At 45.6% G+C, this 15497-nt stretch overlaps 1 protein-coding gene across 12 annotated transcripts in view; it reads left to right on the plus strand.

The window, feature by feature from the left end:
* Positions 1 to 14795, plus strand: part of USP6NL (USP6 N-terminal like) — a 144230-nt gene extending 129435 nt beyond the window's left edge. For 11 of the 12 annotated variants that reach the window (XM_035128060.2, XM_035128063.2, XM_035128064.2 and 8 more), the window contains one exon: positions 9462 to 14795. In XM_035128060.2, the coding sequence (XP_034983951.1) occupies positions 9462 to 10882 (1421 nt within the window). In that variant the 3' untranslated portion in view covers positions 10883 to 14795. Of the gene's footprint in view, positions 1 to 3; positions 1680 to 9461 lie in introns of all 12 variants that reach the window. The other variant, XR_009558227.1, reaches the window with a different exon arrangement.
* Positions 14796 to 15497: the final 702 nt, after the last annotated feature.

The raw sequence follows: 15497 nt of genomic DNA on the forward strand, positions 1-15497 counted from the left end.
CAGATGAATATGGAATTTTTCATTTATACGTTTGGAGGACTCACACGTATCTGTTTTATTTTTCCTTTGCACTCCACTTCATTAACCAACTAACTCTCCCGATACTTTTCCATGTTGTTGATGTTTTTTATTCCTACTGATTTCTCGAGTGCATCTAAATGTGCTGAAGTTAGAGGTTGCCATGGAATCTTTGTTTCCCCCCGGCACTTTGCCTGTCTCTGTGTGATTTGAACAGTATAGCTTGAGCCATTGAATCTCTCTCCTCACATCCTTATGGATATAAGCGGTGCCACTAACTCTGCTTGTGCCTCTTCTGAATATCCACTTAGACTTGGTAAAATCTAGCACGGCTTGAAATTGTTGTCTTCATCAGAGGACCGTGATGCGTTTCCTGGGGCTTTTATTTCAGTAGCCCAGGGACAAGCAGCCTGTTGATTTTTTTCCTGCTTTTAATTGTCTTCCTCTTAATCTATGTAAGAGTCTCCAAAGTGAGTTTATACAATTAGCACCCCAAACTTGAGTGCAGAACTAAAATGTGTTAAGCCAATTCTTCAGTGTTCTGAAAATTGCTGGGATTTGCATGTCCCTTTATTTATCATGATGATCCAGAAATGAGGAAGGGAACTGTGGTGAAGGACAGATCTAAATGTCACCCTGAACACATAGTTGCTTCTGAAAAATAGCTTCAGCCGCACACCTGGTTTTGCTCCTTCGCCCCACAAATCTGCTAGATCTTGCTTTGTCATCATGCCACAATGTTACGTGTTTTTGTGCTTCCCCTTCTATATCACTGTTGTGCAGTGGGAAAATGTCAAATGTTGTTCCTGGCATCTCAGTAGCAAATAAGCTACTGATTTGGAAGACCACAATCCCATCAATCTTGTAACATGTTTCCCTGTGATTGCCTCCCCTTTAAGCTCTGTGAGGACTCTCAAGACATGCACATTCTTGAGCTGAAATGACGGTCCAAAACCGGTTACTCTGACTCTGTGTGGCATTCAGTTTCAGTGTAATTGGCTGTTACTGCATCTAGGGACAATTAACCTGGAAGGTTTTTGTGAGGGACAGGGGATATCGCGAAGTCCCTCCCCTCCTGAGTTCAAGCCCGTCCCCGAGCAAAGGGGAAAGCAGGGAGAGTTCCGATTCCAGTGGGGAAGCAGGAAGTCGTGTCCGAGGCTCAGGCAAGGTAGAGGAGCCAGGGTCCCAGGTGGGACAGGAAGGGGCAAGTAAGGGGGGAAGACCCATCCCCCCAACTCCAGAATTACGCAGGAAGAGGAGGGGCAAGAGGATGGGTCTGCCAAAGCTTTTGTGTTGGAGAAAGACGCGCCAAAAGCCATTAGGAGGTTCTGAAACCGACTGACAACATCGCTCCGTGTAAATAGCAATGACTTGAGCACTGTAAATACGCAGCACCAATAAAAGAATAAAATGCAGAGCTGCGTAGCGTCGTTACTCTGAAGTAGTCCACTCCGGCCACTGTGACAGCAACCTCCTAATCATTTTTGGGCTACTTTGGAGTTGCCGGGATGAGCGTGTCAGAGGCGGAGAAGTGGCGGCAGATCGCTGAGCAAGCCCAGCTAGAACTGCAACAGCTGTCGCTGCAGGCGCAGGGAGAATTGAAGGCAGCTAAAGAGGAGACTAAGAAGGTCCAGGACGACCGGCTACAACTTGCGGAACAGGTGAGAGAGCTCCAGGAAAAAGAGCAGCATTTAAGGGCGGTGGCGGTAGACCTCCAAAACAAGCTGGATGCAGAGAAAAACAAGGCGGGAGGGGCACCCCAAGTCCAAGTGCTGCCAGGAAGGAGAGCCGGGACCCTAGTAAGCAAGTTCAATGGAGACCCGAAGGAGTTTCAGGGCTTTGAGACTGAGATTGTGTATGCTCTTGAGCTGCACCACGATGAGTTCCCTGATGATGAGCACAGAGTAGCGTTTATTGTGGAGCACCTTACAGGGGCGGCCAGGGAGTGGCTAAGACCGTTAATTGCAACAAGGAATCCTTGCATGAAGAATGTCAAACTATTTCTAGAAGGTTTGAAAACGATGTATTCGTCCGATAGTCATATGGACCAGACTAAGGAGGAACTTCATAATTTACGCCAAGGAAATATGACAGTTCGCGCGTATTGGGCGAAATTCACCATGCTGGTGCACAGATTGGGGTGGGATCTGGAGTCTGCCCCAATGCAAGCGGCGTTTTACTTGGGGTTGCCTGGGGAGGGGTGAAGGAGAGCTTGGGAGGGGGGTGGATGTGAGGGACAGGGGATATCGCGAAGTCCCTCCCCTCCTGAGTTCAAGCCCGTCCCCGAGCAAAGGGGAAAGCAGGGAGAGTTCCGATTCCAGTGGGGAAGCAGGAAGTCGTGTCCGAGGCTCAGGCAAGGTAGAGGAGCCAGGGTCCCAGGTGGGACAGGAAGGGGCAAGTAAGGGGGGAAGACCCATCCCCCCAACTCCAGAATTACGCAGGAAGAGGAGGGGCAAGAGGATGGGTCTGCCAAAGCTTTTGTGTTGGAGAAAGACGCGCCAAAAGCCATTAGGAGGTTCTGAAACCGACTGACAACATCGCTCCGTGTAAATAGCAATGACTTGAGCACTGTAAATACGCAGCACCAATAAAAGAATAAAATGCAGAGCTGCGTAGCGTCGTTACTCTGAAGTAGTCCACTCCGGCCACTGTGACAGTTTTGCAGTTGTGATTAATTTCCACTGGGTGGTGACAAAGATCAAGAATAAGCCAGTAGCATTTCTTTTTTTCAAATCTCCCTGCTCCCTAGTTTCCTTTAATCCTTGTACTTTCACCATACCAGCTATTAAAAACAAGATGACTTGAATAGCAGAACCAGATATTCCCCAGCTTTTTAAAGGGACACCTGTTATTTCCTTCTGAATGACAAAACTCACAGTAGAAGTATCCTAGAATGCCAGTGCTAGGAACTGAAAAAGCATTTCTTTAAGCTAAGCCCATGTATTTGAAGGCATTTTTAAAATGAAATCTTTGGAGTGCTGAAAGACTAACAGGTTTTCTTTTGTAAATTATTTGATATGTAGCCATGAGCATAAAAGGCAGGCTTAGAGTATATGTAGGAATCCTATTGCCACAAACCTTTATAAATTGTCTTGCAAAAAATTGTAAGACTAGAAGCTGGGAGAATAACTAGTCTGAAGTTCAGCAGGTCTGATCCAACCAAAGTTAAGCACTTTAGTATCCTATTACTCTCCCAGGGAGAGTTGAGCATGTACTTAAATCTCTGCTGTTGAAGTCAGTAGAACTGTGAAGTCCTAACTGGCTGGATCATGACCCCAACCAAGGGTACTTCCTTCATCCTATATTCCTTCAATACTGTTTTTCTTCAAGAAGTGTCAGTGGGTTTGGGAAGAGCATAACTCTGCCATTCAGACATAAGGAGACTCTGTAGAAACATCACAGATTTGCTTTATTTAAGAGAACGAAGGAAAGAAATAATCCTATTCGTCTGTTAGGTTTGCCAACACCTAGGCCAGCACTGTCCAAACTGGGCGATTGTGTGCTCTGAATAACATTAGGAGAAACATCTTGACAACACAATTAGACATTGTCAAGCTTCTTAACAATGGAGTCTCTTACCGGGGAGAGCAGGGTACCTCCTCCTTTGTAGGGCTTCAAATGAGTCTGGACAGCATCTTATTGACGATGTGCTAACCTTAGACTGCCTGCATCAAGCAGGTACCGTAGTTAGATCAAGTGGGCCTATGAAGCTCCCTCTGATTCTGCAGTGAAGTGAATCGCAGGACACCTAGTCATTTTTTAAACTTTGCCCTGTGACTGTGAATATGGAAAAGGGCAGCTCTGCAAGTAATAATCACCTGGAGAAGAGCAGCTTGCAGTTGTGGGATGCCAGAGCATCTCGTTATGTGCCCTTCTTTGTATGTCTATGGGTACTTAAAAGGTTCTTTAAAAATATTGCCATTGGTGATGCAAACGAGGTCATGATTCGGTGTGCTGTGTTACACTTTGAGACAATTACATCCTTTGTCTTGGCTCTCTTCCCCCAGCCCCTTGGGAGTGATGATTCCAGGCACTACTTTATGACTTGCTTGCTTTGGCTGACTCTGCATGTAGCTCAGTTTAGGTTCTCTTGTCTTTTCTGAGGGAGGTTTTTATGATGGTGATAATGAACTTGCCTTTCCTCTTTCTTGCCAGCACCCGATATCGTGGCCTTCCTGTTCGCTACTATCCCCCAAGTGTCTCCTGGTACTTTTGCCTCTGCCTGGTTCATAGCGTTCTTGTTCTTTGTGGTTTGAGCAAAGGTTGCTTTTATTTGATTGATGGGCTTGTAAAACTGTTTTGTTTCATGTGCCTGGAATAATGGGCTTGTTTTATATTCAATAAGTCTCTGTTCTTTTTAACAACAATATAATAATCTTGGTATTTCACCTGCATTTTACCTCCTCTCTCAGAGTAGTGGTAGCTATTCCATATATATGCATGCAGGTTTGTTTCACCCGTTGCCATTGCACCGAATGAGCCCATATGTGGAAGTGTTCTGTGTGTGCATGCAGGACTTTGGATTGTGGCAAGCATGGCGAACAACTTATTATAAAACAGGGTTTTAGAAACCCTATTGTCTGGTTGCCTATCATGAAGAATAGCTTCCAAGTGGCTAGATCACATTTTATCTAACCTAGTGCCGTCTAATTGCTGTTTGACTACAACTCTCTATCATCTCTCACCATAGTCCAGCTGGCAGGGGCTGGTGGGAGTTGGAATCCCAACAACCATTGGACATCAGCCGGTTGGGGAAGGCTAGAGAAGTTTTCCAAAGTGGGAAAGGTGTCATTTCATTCTTATGTGCTATGTGCCTAACATATACCCAACAAAAAAGATGTGTTGGCAGTGAAGGTGGTGAACCTTTTCAAGTTTATTTATGTATTTTTAAAAATGTGTATACTCCCATCTTCTAGGCAGCATACAACACATTATTAAAACAATGCCGAAAGCTCCCCAGCAGCCCTGGTTTCTTTGAGCGGTGGTATAAGTCAAACTGTGCTTTGCTTTGCTTCTGCAGTCCTAGGGCAACTGGTCATTGGAGTTGAGTTCTTCCTGACTCTTCCTATACATGAAATTGGGTTGGCGTGAGCAAGTGTGGCAGTGGGGTGCAACTCGGTTGCTAGAAGGGACCTGACCAGCTTTCCTAAACTGGAAAATATCCCCCCCCCCAACACAATTCCAATTTGGTGCTTTATAAGCCCTGGTTGTCTTATGCAAATGCTCCTGGCTACTTACTTGGACTGTTAGATTTGCTTGCATTTTCCTTTCTCTCGGATTCATATGCCGACTGCATGTTCTGTGTGCAGTGGATCAATGATTCTGGGAGTCAACTTGAGAATCCCAAAGGGGTGAGTTTAGGAATAACCTAGGGCTCTGTCTGCTAGTCCTTGGGGTCTTCCTCAAACACAGAAGGTATGTACAACATCAATCACTCTGCTTGGAAGATGTTGTGAAGCTTCTAGATTGGACTGGTTTAAGTACTGATGGCCTGCCTTTTCCCAGTTCAACAGAGGAGTGCTTCCTGCATACTGCACTTCAGGTTCTGGCTTCTCCAGGTTTCATCTCAAGCCTGCAGCAGCCTTAAAGCAAGAAAGGAGAGGCCTTATGAACATAGATCTCTTTGTGTTTAAATGAACCCTGCCATAATCATAGGATAGCAAATTGGCCACCTGGTGCGGCACAAAACACATAATGTGAGCGCAGCCTCACACCATAATCATAATCATATTTTCATGGAAGGAAACGCTGCTGATTTCAAGGGGACCATTCCAAGCATTAAGCAGGCAGAACACGTGCACAGTACCCCAACAAGAAGCACCTGAGATGAGAGTGGTGTTCAACTTTCAGCCCAGTTCTTAATTTCAGGTTCACCTAACCCAAGACCATGTCAGCAACAAAACTAACAAAATGAATTTCAATAGGAACAAATGTCAGATTTTACACTTAGGGTAGGAATAACCAGATGCACAAATATATACTAGCTTGCCAGTAGTACATGTGATAAAGATCTAGGTCTTAGTAGGCCGTAAAGCTTTAATGTGAATCAGCAGTGTGATACAGCAGCAAAAAAGCTAATGGAATTCTAGGCTGCATCAACAGAAGTATAGTGTCCAGATCAAGGGAAAATACAGGTAGGAAGCCGTGTTGGTCTGCCGTAGTCAAAACAAAATAAAAAAATTCATTCCAGTAGCACCTTAGAGACCAACTAAGTTGTGCATCTGAAGAAGTGTGCATGCACACAAAAGCTCATACCAATAACAAACTTAGTTGGTCTCTAAGGTGCTAAACGGTGTTTTCGGCACTGCTCTGGTTCGCCAGAAGACGCTTAGTCATTCTGACCACATGACCTGGAAGCTGATGACCTGGAAGCTGTACGCTGGCTCCCTTGGCCAGTAAAGCGAGATGAGCGCCGCGACCCCAGAGTCATCCGCGACTGGACCTAATGGTCAGGGGTCCCTTTACCTTTAAGGTGCTACTGGAAGGATTTTTTTTATTTAGATCAAGGGAAATCACTCTATTCTGCCTTGGTCAGACCCCACCTGGAATACTATGTCCAGGCTTGGGCACCACAGTTTAAGAAGGATATTGACAAGCTGGAATGTGTGCAGAGGAAGGTGACCAATCTGATTAAGGGTCTGGAAACAAAGCCTTATGAGGAACGGTTGAGGGAGTTGGGACTGTTTGGCCCAGAAAAGACTGCGGTGATATGTTAGCCATCTTCAAATATCTAAAGGGCTGTCACCGTGGATGATGGAGCAAGCTTGCTTTCTGCTGCTCCAGAGGATAGGATCTGAGCTAATGGATTCAAACTACAAGAAAGGAAAGACTGACTATGGAAGACCTTTCTGGGGGTTATTGCTGCTTCGCAGTGGAATGGACTCCCTCAGAAGGTGGCTGACTCTCCTTCACAGGAGGTTTTTAAACAGAAGTTGAGTGGCCATCTTTCAGGGTGATTCTTGCATTGCTGGGGGTTGGAGAAGATTACCCTTAGGGACCCTTTGAACTCTACCATTCTATGATTCTACAACAATGGACATCCAGCAAAAATAAAACCGCATTAGGAGCTGAGCATCTGATGCGTAGTGGCAGGTGAGGGAAGGGATGCTTAACCTTTCCTCACCAGCCACTTTTCTCCTGCAGTTTTCTCCAAGCTGTGTGTCAGACCTGTGTTTGCAGAGTATAAACAGGTTTGCAGCTGTTTATAGGAAAGCATCTAGGGAGGATAGTTGTAGTGGGAAATGACTTACTATGAGGCAAGGTTGCAGCAACTGGGACTTCCTGGTTTGCAGAAAAGGCAAGTAAGAGGTGACATGATAGGTGGTTATAAAATTATGCATAGCATGGAGAAAGTAGATAAGAGAAAAGCTGTATGTTAGCAGATTCGGGGCAGATTTGAAAAAAAAAGTACTTTCTCACACAGCCTTGCCACTGCAGTAGGCAGTGACGGCCATCAGCTTGGATGGCTTTAAAAGACAAATTCATGGAAGGCCAGGCTATGAGATGCTACTGGTAATGATGGCCACCTTCTCCCTCCACTGTCAACTCATCATGCCTCTGAAGACCATTTGCTGGCAGTCGTAGGTGGGCAGAGTGCTATTGCGTTCATGTCCAGCTTGCAGGCTTCCCACAGGCATCTGGTTGGCCACTGTGGGAAGAAAATCCTGGGCTAGATTGGGCATTGGCCTGAACGAGCAGGTTCTTCTTATGTTCTCATGGCGGGGGCAAAGGGCTGAGCACCCCCTTTCCACTTCCACCCTGCCGCTTTGCAAAGGAGAAACAGGGCTTTAATGACAAGATGGCCACACTATGTGTTTCGGTCCATAAATCCTTGTTGGTTATATGGCCAGCTTAAAAGTTAGGAGCCTGAATGATGTTGGGAGATCTAAGCAAGCTGTATACTTTGTGTTGTTTCATGCCTCTTTTTTGACACTGAGGCCAGAGTGAGAGTTCATCTGCCTTATGCCACGTGACTGGGATCTAAAGCTGTGGCTCTATTCATCCCTTCCCCTCTCCTTTTGCCTTTGTTGCCGATGCGCTTTCCTTCCAATTATTTTCCACATCTGATAGAAACCCACAAGCCCTGCTTGCGCATGAGTTTGATCTTGGCAATCAACAGTTGCGACCTTGGAATGCTTTTTTCCTGTTAGTGTGCCTGCTAATTCTTCATTTGTAACCCCAGGCTCTCGACTGGAGAATGAGTGTGGCAGTTTAGGGTCATTGTCATATCACACCCCCACACACCTTCAGGTGTTAGCCTACAACATTGAAACAGCTTTAAGCCATGCATACCGGGGCAAACACACTCCCTCTCCCTCTGAGTTGTGTGTTTGTGAGAGAGATTACAAAGAGTAATCTTCAAAGCAACAAAGAATTCAATAAAAATGTCTGTAGTATTCTCACTGGGGTTTCTTGAAAGCTTAGTGGTAATTAAGAGAGCTTAAGTGTATGAAATTAAAAGGAATAAAGCCACCTTATTAATCAACCTACGTACATTTCAAAAGTTTTTTTAAAAAAACAAAAGCCTATGCATTGAACCAATATATAAAAAATGAAGAAGTGCAGGGAGCTGGACTCAATAGCCCTTGGGGTCCCTTCTATGTGTTTTTAGCGGTGCACTATTGGCCATTCTGGCGAAGGCCAAGATGAGTTTCCCTGCCCTGCTCTAACTTGAATGACTCTGGTGCATGTGCACATGCCCCTTCTCATGTTGCAGGAAGAAAGTACCAAATATATGGAGGGCACCAAATATATGGAACGTGGCGTCTTCCTGGTTGCAAGGTTCTAAATCCATCCTCCTCTTCAGAAAGCAGAGAGAACAGAGGTTTAAAACAGAAAGGGAGGTGATATTTTTGAGTAATAGTGGTACAACTCAGTTCATTGAGCTTCTCTCTGCTTTGTACACATATGCAAGATTCACACGAGGTGGAGAGTTTTCCCACAAAGTCCTAATCACCTTAGACTCAGATGGACGGCTGTGTTGTCATCTAAAATTAAGACCACGAACTGCTGCAGTTTCAGGAAAAGCAATACTTAACCTGCATAGCTTAGACTATTGTGCCTTTATATTCAATACCATTCGAGGTCAGAAAATTAGTTTCCAAATTTGATTTGTGTTAGTAAGACAGTTCTTGCATGCATCGATATCTTGCATGTTTTTGGTATCAAACTGGCTGACCACTGGCAGTTCCTATTACCGTTAGAGAGTTCATGTATAGGGCAGAAGACTAAATCTGCTACAATTGCCAATCTCTTAAGACTCGATTTCAGCTATGAACCCTCAGTTCTTGTTGCTTTATGTAATTCATACATTGACATGTGTTTTTTTGGGAGAAGAGCAGGTAGAGGCGGGGAACCAATTAACTTCCTTCGCCACAGGGAGGGATCCATGGCAAGAGTTTAGTTTATGTATGTAATGCTTATTTTGGTGTCTCTTCTTATAGGTAAAGATGACGAACTTCCAAAGAAGATAGGGAAAGTTCCGCCCGAATCTCAGCCTGCCATGCTTAATCTTACTCATCTGGTCAATGGGCAGAGCGGCACTAGTGGAGCAAGCAATGGCCGGGCTAGCCAGAGGGGAGGACGCAGAGCATCTGTAGAGAGAGGCCAAGAAAGCTCACCGGGCCACCGGAGGAGAAAGGATTCACTGGAAAGGAGACAGCAAAAGCCTGCAACGGCTAATGTGCGGAGTGGGTTGCTGAAGCATGACTTGGAGAGCCCCAGGAAAAAACCTGAAGTTCAGCCAGAGTCTGACTCCAAGCAAAATTCTAATGCATCTGCGAACCAAAATTCCAACGCTGCTTTAAATACAGGGAAGGAATTTGTGCCCAGGTGGATTAAGCCTTCGGACGTCAAAATCATCGAGAAGACTGCAAAGCTGACCATGGAGATCAAGATTCGATCTGCAAACCATGCCGGTTCGGGAATGCCACCGAGTCCTGGGCCTGAGGGACAGGCATTCAACGTGAAGCAAAAGATCAGGGCTTTGGATGTCGATGAGGGTAAGCGAGAGTCAAATGCGTCGCAGTATGACAATGTGCCTGGTGGTGACCCAGAGAACGACAATTCTGTGGAAGAGGTGCTAGAAAGGGCAATCCTGCAAAGTCCGAGGAACACAGCTTACTCCCTCGGTTCAAGAAAGTCGACAGAGAAAACATCTAGTCCACCAAAAATATCCAACAGTTATGCCTTCAACTCACAACCAAGAGCCCCCAGATTCTCTTCCCAGTCTGATGGGGCAGATATTGGACATAACATCAAGCCGCCGCCACCATCTTACAGTAACCCACCTGTTTACCACGGAAATTCCCCAAAGCATGTTACCGACATGGTTCATTCCAGCTTCATAGCCACACAGTATAATTACGGGAATCAAACCGGCTCTCCCAGCCGGCCATATGTCCCTGAACTTCCAACAGAGATGTTTACTGATAGACCACATAGAAATTATGCTGTCAACCACCAACATGTGGTCGTGACTCCTTCTAGTCGAATTGAAGTCCTCCCAGTTGACACTTATGCAAGCAAACCTAAGTCGCCCAACGCCACCAGATTTGTAATCCCCCCAGCAGATTATTTCCCAGACAATAGAAAGTGGCCTGATCCTTACAAGCAGTCCTGGAGCCAAGATGGTAGCCGAAGCCACTTGGCTAACTTGAGGAGATACCCGCCTTTTCAGTCGACACCTGTGAAAGAACATAATCTCTCCACCATTTCAGTGGACAGCCCTATAAGATACAGGACTTCCCCACACTCTGAAGAGCTCGGCTTGCCACACTACCAGTATCCTAGTTCCCCAAGCCCTGCACACCACTACAGACACCAGACTGATGGGTTGTCCATGCATGAATCAGTCCTGCTTTGAGAAACGACACGTGCTCACCTGGAAGACCAGGGGAGGAGCATGCAATAGTTGCACGTCTGGGGTTGGTGGTCATCCAAGATTCATGATCTTCATACAGGACAATTCAGATAAAGGCATATGCAAACTGACACTATTTCACAGCTGTGTTAAATGTTGACGAAAGCTGAAAGTGAGCATTGAAAACAGGCGAAAAGGTTGGATTCTCATAAACATAGCAATAGGCTTGTATGTTCAGCGTGACTACCATGGTGGTTGTTTGTTACGTTCGTGTAGCTAATTGAGCAAATGACCTTGTTGCCTAAAACCTCAGTAAGCTGCTTTTTGACCTGACACTACAATCAATTGTGTGTTCACGTGTGGCAACGGAATTACAGAGTCTAAAATGGAGGCGTGTGTATTCATGGACTGCACCCACAAAGTACTTTTTTATTTCTTTTCTCCTTTTTTGGTTAATTTATAAACCATCCCATTCACTTGGGATGGGGGTTTCTTGACATTCTTCTCTACATTGTCTCAGTAACCCAGGAGTGAGCATTCTGGGTTATCCAGAGTAGAGATGCTACTGCCTATGGCTCACATAGAAAGGAGAAGGTTTGACACCCAAAGCAAAGGCGTTCTGATACAGCCAATAAATGGTGCTTATTCTATCAGGACTGTCTGCGAATTGTAGCATGTGTCTAGGATGTCGGTGGTATTTGAGCCCGCCTCCACATTTGCATATCCAAAGGCAGTTCTGCATTGTGTTAGGTCTTCATTTTTAAATCTCAAATGTGTGTTTTGATGGGGGGGAGGGCAGAGGTGCAATCAAATAGAATATGTGCATCATTCGCACACAGAACTGCTAATATACCATGAGTGTCAGTGACTACAGAAGGCTTGCACAGAGATTTGGAACTTATGCTTGGCAAATGATGGGTTTGTGCTGGTCCACGCCACTCTTGCCTGCCTTGTGAGTGCTGGATTTCACGTTTGCATCTGGACCTACTCACACGGAGTCCAATGCATGTTGGTCCAAACCCTAGGATCCGTACCCTTCAAATGTGATGGCTTGCAGAGCACATGCTTCGGTTCCATGTGGGCCAGGCACTGTGTGCGTGCAACCTGATGCAAACACGAAAGCCAGCATGTCAGCTGCAGGTGGGAGTGAGCAGGCTGCAATGTGGTCTCCTCCTCCTGCGTCACACATATGTTCTGTACACCCACAGAGGGCTGCCTGGAATGCAGCCAGAAAGCAACTTTTGTTTAATGGGTTCATTAAGTGAGTTGCTTTTGACCAGGGTGGCTGCATTTCAGGGCTTTCTGTAAATACACAAAAGTGCAACACGGAACAGTGTTTAACGGAAAGATTAAAAGGTGTCTTTTAAGCGCCACTCTTTCCTAGAGATGGCCTTTCCCTTCATCAGCCCCGACAAAGAGGTTTTGATCCCTTGAAAAGCATCGGCTATTCCTGTAATAATAAGAGTTTTGTCTTTTCAGAACCAACTCTGAGAAACCAAGACGCTTTTATCACTCTTTGTCGCGTACACCATTGATGTTGCCTTTTGTGTCTGGCTGCCCATCACATCCAGTGTTCTTTTGAGTGTACCACAGGCACAGGCTTCCAGGAATGCCTATTAATCTTCACTGTGGCTTAACCAGAGGGTGTTTCTGGTGGGCCGTGAAAAAATATATACCTCCATAACTGGTGATCCACCAAAGTCAGGGCAGCATACGGGCTGTAGATTGTAGCCTACCAGGCACCTACTTTTCCCTTCCTTCTCTTTTCACCCACATCAACACCCACATTGGATCGTGTTCTTGCTGTCCCAGCAAGTTGCTGTAAACAATAGGCTCCTTGAGCCTTTGGAGGGTTGAATTTGACTTGGTGAGCTGCGGGTTGTGCAGGCCTGTTTCAGAACCCGTCTCGGGTGCACTTCGAAACACAAATCTTCCATGTTCAAATCATAGCCTGCCCTTTCCTTCTGTGAAGACAGAAATGCACAGTTATGATTTGGGAACATCGGCACCAAAGGTGGCCGGTTCATATCCCAGCAGGGTTTTGTGATGGCCTCGGAAACGTTTCAGCCGTTCCCCCCCCCCAACCTCAATTTGTAATCCTGTGTATCTGGCACCCCCTCGCTCCTTTGCTTCCTTGTCAGTTCCCACAATGTGCTTGAGCATCTTGTTTTTCTTGAGAGCAATAGACTTTTATGCCCTTGATTGGGCTAGCGCTGCTGTACCATTAGGCCCTTAAGAGATGATTGTAGGTATAAAGTTTAATGCCGAAGTGCTCCCTCATTGTTAATAGGAAGCCAGCAAATTCATTGTAGCAAAATGCTTTGCAATCAGGGCCTGCAACCTTGTGTGGGTGGGTATGTATGTTGCTTTTTCCCTCCACTCCCATTTTGTTTTGATTTTTTTTAAAAAAAATCTTGTAGGGTGGCTGGAAGAGAGCAGGCCAGCAGAACATCTACAGGGGACTGTCTCCCACTGTTTTGGGTGAAGTGCACATGGAATCAGTCCTGTGTGAGCAGCGGCTGCCCTGCTCGGCTCAAATGTCCGGGAATGGGCAGCAGTGCATGTGAAGCCACTACTCTCCCAGTGCTTCACATGCTCACATCTTGAGTTCTTCCTCAGGAAATAATCAGAGATCTGAACCTGTGCTAAGCCTCTCCTTCTTCCCAAGCAGAGCTAATTGCAGTTTTGATTAGGATAAAAGTGGCGGTGGGAAGTACCAAACACACCCTTCTCAGCGTGCCCGTTCTGATTCAATTCACATGTGTGTCCTTAGGCTATGCTGAGCTGTTTTGTTTTTTAATTGGGATTTCTGATCACAGATCTGCCCTGCTTGTTTTGGTCATAAGTTGAAGCAAGGGGACCAGTGCCCATGGTCTAATCCAGAGGTAGCCAGCCTAGGGTCCTTCAGATGTTGTGGACAGCTGGGCTGAGGCTCATGGGAGCTGGAGTCCAATCACTCCTGGCCGAATCCCATTTTTGAGCTGACCTGTTCAGTTATGTCTGCACTCTGGAGGCTCTGTCCTCTCACACACTAAACCATGGGGTTGATGTCACCCTTCACTCCTGCCCACAGACACAAGAGTGACAATGAACCTGGAAGAGACCCAAAGCCGATCCAGCAAATGCCTCCAGCCCCTCTAATCCCTCAGTGGTTAAAAGATGTGCAAACCTACTGCACACATGTCTCCGTTTTGCCATTCCCCTTCCCTGTATGGCTGCTGTACAGTTTGACCCAAGCTCTGGAACCAAACTCCCTGGCTTACAGTTCTTCCCACATCTGGCTAAAATGTTGGATGGAAGTATTTTAGAGTATTCTGTTCTAGTTGAAAACAAACAAAACACTGGTAGTCTCCAGGTTTCAAAAGACTAGGTCCTCTCTTCCTTTATCCATGAAGTTATGGTTGTGTTCCCCCCCCCGAAGGTGTATCTGGCTGCACTGATGGCGAAGACTTAGAACAGGCTTCCTCAACCTCAGCCCCCCAGATGTTTTGAGACTACAATTCCCATCATCACTTGCCCTGCTAGCTAGGGATCATGGGAGTTGTAGGCTAAAAACATCTGGAGGGCCGAGGTTGAGGAAGCCTGACTTAGAAGTAGTAGCGTGTTATTATCCCCCCCTTTTTTCTAAATTGGGTTTGTACCACTTGTGACCCATACGGCTAATTACAGCCTGCCCAGACGATTATCAGCCTCTCTAATTGTGCAGGCCCAGGCGGGCAGCAAAAGAAACCCAGCGGGATTATTGCGCCCTGTCTGGGCCCCCATGTATATTTGTTGGGCTCCATTGGGCTGGTGGGTCATGAGTCGTTCAAGCTCCCCCCCCCCCCTTAAGCAATGTGCTATTGTGCCTATGCTCGCTGCAGGTTGGCGCTGCTAATGTGTTGACGGTACCGAAGTTTTTAAAAAGAAAAGGAGGGGGAAAGCGACATTTAGCCAACGTGATGGACATTTTGTGTGTATATACTGAATCTGATGTAATTTTTAATTAACTTGGCAAATGACTTTTAATAAAATAAAATAACCCTGCAGAACGCAGCGAAGTAGCTACTTAGTACTGCGTTGAGGAAGGGGGAGAAGAAGGCTTTAAACTGACAAACAGTACTTTGTGGTTCCAATTTACTTAACTGCCGCGTAGAAATGTATGTATATAATAATGTGGCTGTGTAATAATCTCAGAGTTTTAAACCATGGCTTTGTGATTAATAATAAATATAATAAAAAAGCAAGCTGTACAATTTACTGAATGCTAAGCAGCGGAGAGAAAGCTGCTCCTAAAATATGTATTGAGACTAGTAAATACTGTAGATTTTTATATATAAAATATATACATGCTATTTTTCTTATGTCATCTTCGACAGTTTTTTTTAAAAACTCTGTTTTCCTATTTTCTTGTGACCTGTATTTTTAACCTGTTAAAAATAATGATTAAGCCTGTGATTCTGTCTTGTGTGCCTGACTCAAAACAGTATTTCTGGGAGTTCATCAAAGCAAATCCGAATCAGAAAATCATTGGATACTATACAATATATCAGCCTTCCCCAACCTTGGTCTCTATATATCAGCCTTCCCCAACCTTGGTCTCTCCTGGTGTTTTGAACTACAACTCCCATCGGCCTGA

This window comes from Zootoca vivipara, chromosome 10, assembly GCF_963506605.1.
Source record: "Zootoca vivipara chromosome 10, rZooViv1.1, whole genome shotgun sequence".
Classification (NCBI taxonomy): domain Eukaryota; kingdom Metazoa; phylum Chordata; class Lepidosauria; order Squamata; family Lacertidae; genus Zootoca; species Zootoca vivipara.